General features: G+C 66.5%; 1 protein-coding gene across 1 annotated transcript in view; it reads left to right on the forward strand.

The window, feature by feature from the left end:
- The first annotated feature begins 2,884 nt into the window (after window positions 1–2,884).
- LOC104132517 (digestive cysteine proteinase 2-like) overlaps window positions 2,885–3,173 on the forward strand; it is a 5,518-nt gene continuing 5,229 nt past the window's right edge. The window contains 1 exon segment of the mRNA XM_009645814.2: window positions 2,885–2,993. Within this exon segment, the coding sequence (XP_009644109.2) occupies window positions 2,942–2,993 (52 nt within the window). The 5' untranslated portion in view covers window positions 2,885–2,941.

Below are 3,173 nucleotides of genomic sequence, written 5' to 3' on the forward strand. Positions count from 1 at the left end.
GCCCGCCCCGGCCGGGGTGCCCCCCAGCTCCCCCTCCGGTACCGCTCGCCGGGGCCTGCCGCCTGCCCAGGGAGGTGGCATGGGGGGGGACAGGCTGGCATGAGGGGGTCCCCGGTCCCTGGGGGCATGGGGGGGACACTGCCGCAGCTCCCTGGGCTTTGCCTGCGGGGATTTACGGGGGGACACCCAGCTCTGCGGTATCCAGCTCTGCTCCCAGAGGCAGCCTGTGCCAGGCTGGGGTGCTGCCTGCACCCATCCCGAGACGGAGCCTGGCATCACCCCATCGCCCCCCTGGCCCCCCCTGAGCCAGCATCCCCAGGCCGGGGACAGCACAGGGATGGCATACTGCAAACAGGGGGCTGTGACCCCCCGAGGGGCAGGAACAAGGCGACCCCCTGATGGCAGAGCACACGCAGCAGCCACCTCTGTCCTCGGGCATGGGGGCTCTGCCGCGGTGGCTCTGCGGGGATGGGGCGAACTTGGGGCAGGGCAGAGCCGTGGAGGGGTGGCAAGCAGCCCACCTTGCCTGGCGGATGGGCAGGTGGCTTGGGACCGTGTTCTGGGGGACTCCCACGTGTCCCCCCCAGGAGGGGGTGCAGCTCCTGGCCAGCTCAAGCAGTTGCTGTGGCCATTGATAGCCCACCAGATACCGGGCCCCATATTTACTCCTTCTCCAGATAAAGTTGCTGGTGGGACGACCCCAAGATTTGGCATCAGTCACACCAAGCCACAAACTTCAGAGAGCTCTGGGAAGGGGGATGAGCCCCCCAGCACCCTGCCTGAGCCCCCCAGCACCCTGCCTGTGCTCCCAGTCCAGGCCACTGGGGCACCCACCCTGCAGAAAGGACCTCACCACCCTGACCACCAGATCAAGGGGGTCTTGGTGGGCTCCCTCGCTGGAGGACCCCCATGCCAATCCAGGGAGAGGGGCAGCCATCCCTCCAAGGCGAAAGCCCCCCGGCTGGAAATACCCTCTGCACCTGCCCCAGGCCCCATGGTGCACAGCCCCCCAGCCCCCAGCCCCCCTCCCACCGCAGGGGACAGTGACAGCGAGGGGCTGGTGATATTTTTGTGTTGTCCCCCCCGCCGCAGTTTCCGGCACGGACTGTGCTCTCAAACGGGGGTGAGGGGGTGCGGGGAGGGCAGGGGGGTGCGGTTGTGCTCTAGCCCAGAGCTGACTGTATCCCGGCTCAGCCGCCCCATCTCCCCACGCAGTCAGGCAGGGTTGCATGCGGTGGATGGGGGTCCTTCCCCATCCCTCCAGAGCCTTCCTCCTCCTCTTCCTTGCCCTGCGGTTAGCCCTCACAGCCTGACCTCTTTCCTGTGTGAGCATGAGTCCTGCCCTGGTGTTTCCTGTTCTCATGGTGGTGGCAGGGGTCAGGCTGGTGGAGGTCCCGGGACCCCACCGGGAGGGGGACATGGCCCCTGGGCTGATGCCATGCTCCCCTTGTCACCCCCCAACTCATTCTGTGGATGGTGCGGATCGCAGCTCTGGTTTAGTCCTGGCTTTCGGGGCTCTCTGGGACTTGCTGGGGTGGGGGGGGATTCAGACCCTGCTGGGGATGGAGCCAGCCCTGCTGGTGTCCCTAGGAGGGGACAAGGCACAGCAGGGACAGGGGTTGCTCATCAGTGGTCACCTGCAGAGCAATGAGCCCCTCCAGGCTCTACCTGGGCTCCCAGGACCCTTCCCAAATCGCGGCCCCAGGTGTTTCTGGCTGGTTTCAGCCCCTTTTCTGGCCTTGAAAAGAGCTGGCTCAGCCCTGCCTGCCCCCCCCTGCTGCCTGCGTGCTGGCAGGGTGCTCCGGCACAAGGCAGGGCAGGCACTGCCACTCCAGAGGGGGCACAGGGCAGACCCCGGGGGGTCAGAGACGCTGAACACCCATCCCCCTGGGAGCAGGCAGCGTGTTGGGAGGAGTGTGTCTTGCAAACCGTGGGGAGAAGGGCTGGCATGATCCCCCCCATCCCTGGGGGTCACAGCCTGGCATGGGACATCCCCTTGGGGGGGGGAGCAGCCTTGCCAAGAGGGCTCCCTGTGTGCAGGATGGAAATGGGAGCGGTGGCATATAAATCCCCCCACAGGAGCGTCCCCATTTCTGTCCCTGCTGCCTGGGAGGCTGGAACCCTGGCAGCGAGGGGCAGGGGAGCCCCCAAAGCCCTCAGAGGCACGTAAGGCTGCGGGGGAAGGTGGGTGGTTTCCCCGTGGCGCTGGAGCAAACGGTCCCTTGCCTCTTCCTTTCAGCCTGGCTTGTGCCTCAGTTTCCCTCCTCATGGTCAGAGAGGCTGAGCAGTGAGCGAGGGGTGACGTGCACCGTTGCCAGCCCCCTGCCGAAACCTGGGGGCTAGGGTGGCTCAGCCTGTCCCCTCGGGGCTGGCTGTGGGGTGCCCATGTTTCCCTGTGCCCCTTGGCTGGCTCAGCCCTCCTTCCCTTCAAGCCCCCCAGCAAAGGGTTCCCAGTGCTCCCAGTCTCAGGGCCGGGCTTGTTAATGTCGAGCTGCTCACAGCCCTGGCCCCCTGCTAGGGCACTGCCTCCTGCCCATCACCCCAGTGTCGGGGCTGCCTGGCGAAGAGCTCCCCAGCCCCAGAGAGGCTCTCCCCTCACACAAGGAGGGACGCACTGCCCCAAGCACCCCATTGCTCAATCCGGGCACTCTGCACCCCCCTGCCACTCTGCTCACAGCTCTTTGGGGCTCATCCTGCACCTCCCATCCTCCTGCAGCACCCAGCATTTCTCCATCTCCCTCTGCGGGGACCCTGCCGAGACACGCTCTCCCTGCCGAGCACCCCAGGGTGCCCGGCCCCCCGCGCACCCTGCAAGGCACCACATGATGCCGGTTCCTTCCCTCCTCCGGGGAGGGCCCCAGCTTCTGCATTGGCTCCGCTGAGTTTCGGCAGCTCCAGCTTAAAGGTGAGAGCTGGTGCTGGGCGAGCCGGCGTGGCAAGGATGGGTGCTCTCCGCTGGCTCGCAGCCTCTGCGCTCTGCATCGTCGTTTGGGGTGAGTACATCCCCACTGGGGACACCCAGGGGTGGGAGCTGGGGGCACCCAGGCGAGTCTCACCTCCCTCCCGGCACGTTGCTGGGAATGCAGGGCAGGCTGGGGAAGTGGTTTCTTGCTTGTTGGGTCCCTAAATCTGCAGTTCCCCCATGACAGAGGAGACTTGGGGTGGGGTGGCAG

Source organism: Egretta garzetta, unplaced genomic scaffold (assembly GCF_000687185.1).
Source record: "Egretta garzetta isolate BGI_Z169 unplaced genomic scaffold, ASM68718v1 scaffold368, whole genome shotgun sequence".
In the NCBI taxonomy this organism is placed as follows: domain Eukaryota; kingdom Metazoa; phylum Chordata; class Aves; order Pelecaniformes; family Ardeidae; genus Egretta; species Egretta garzetta.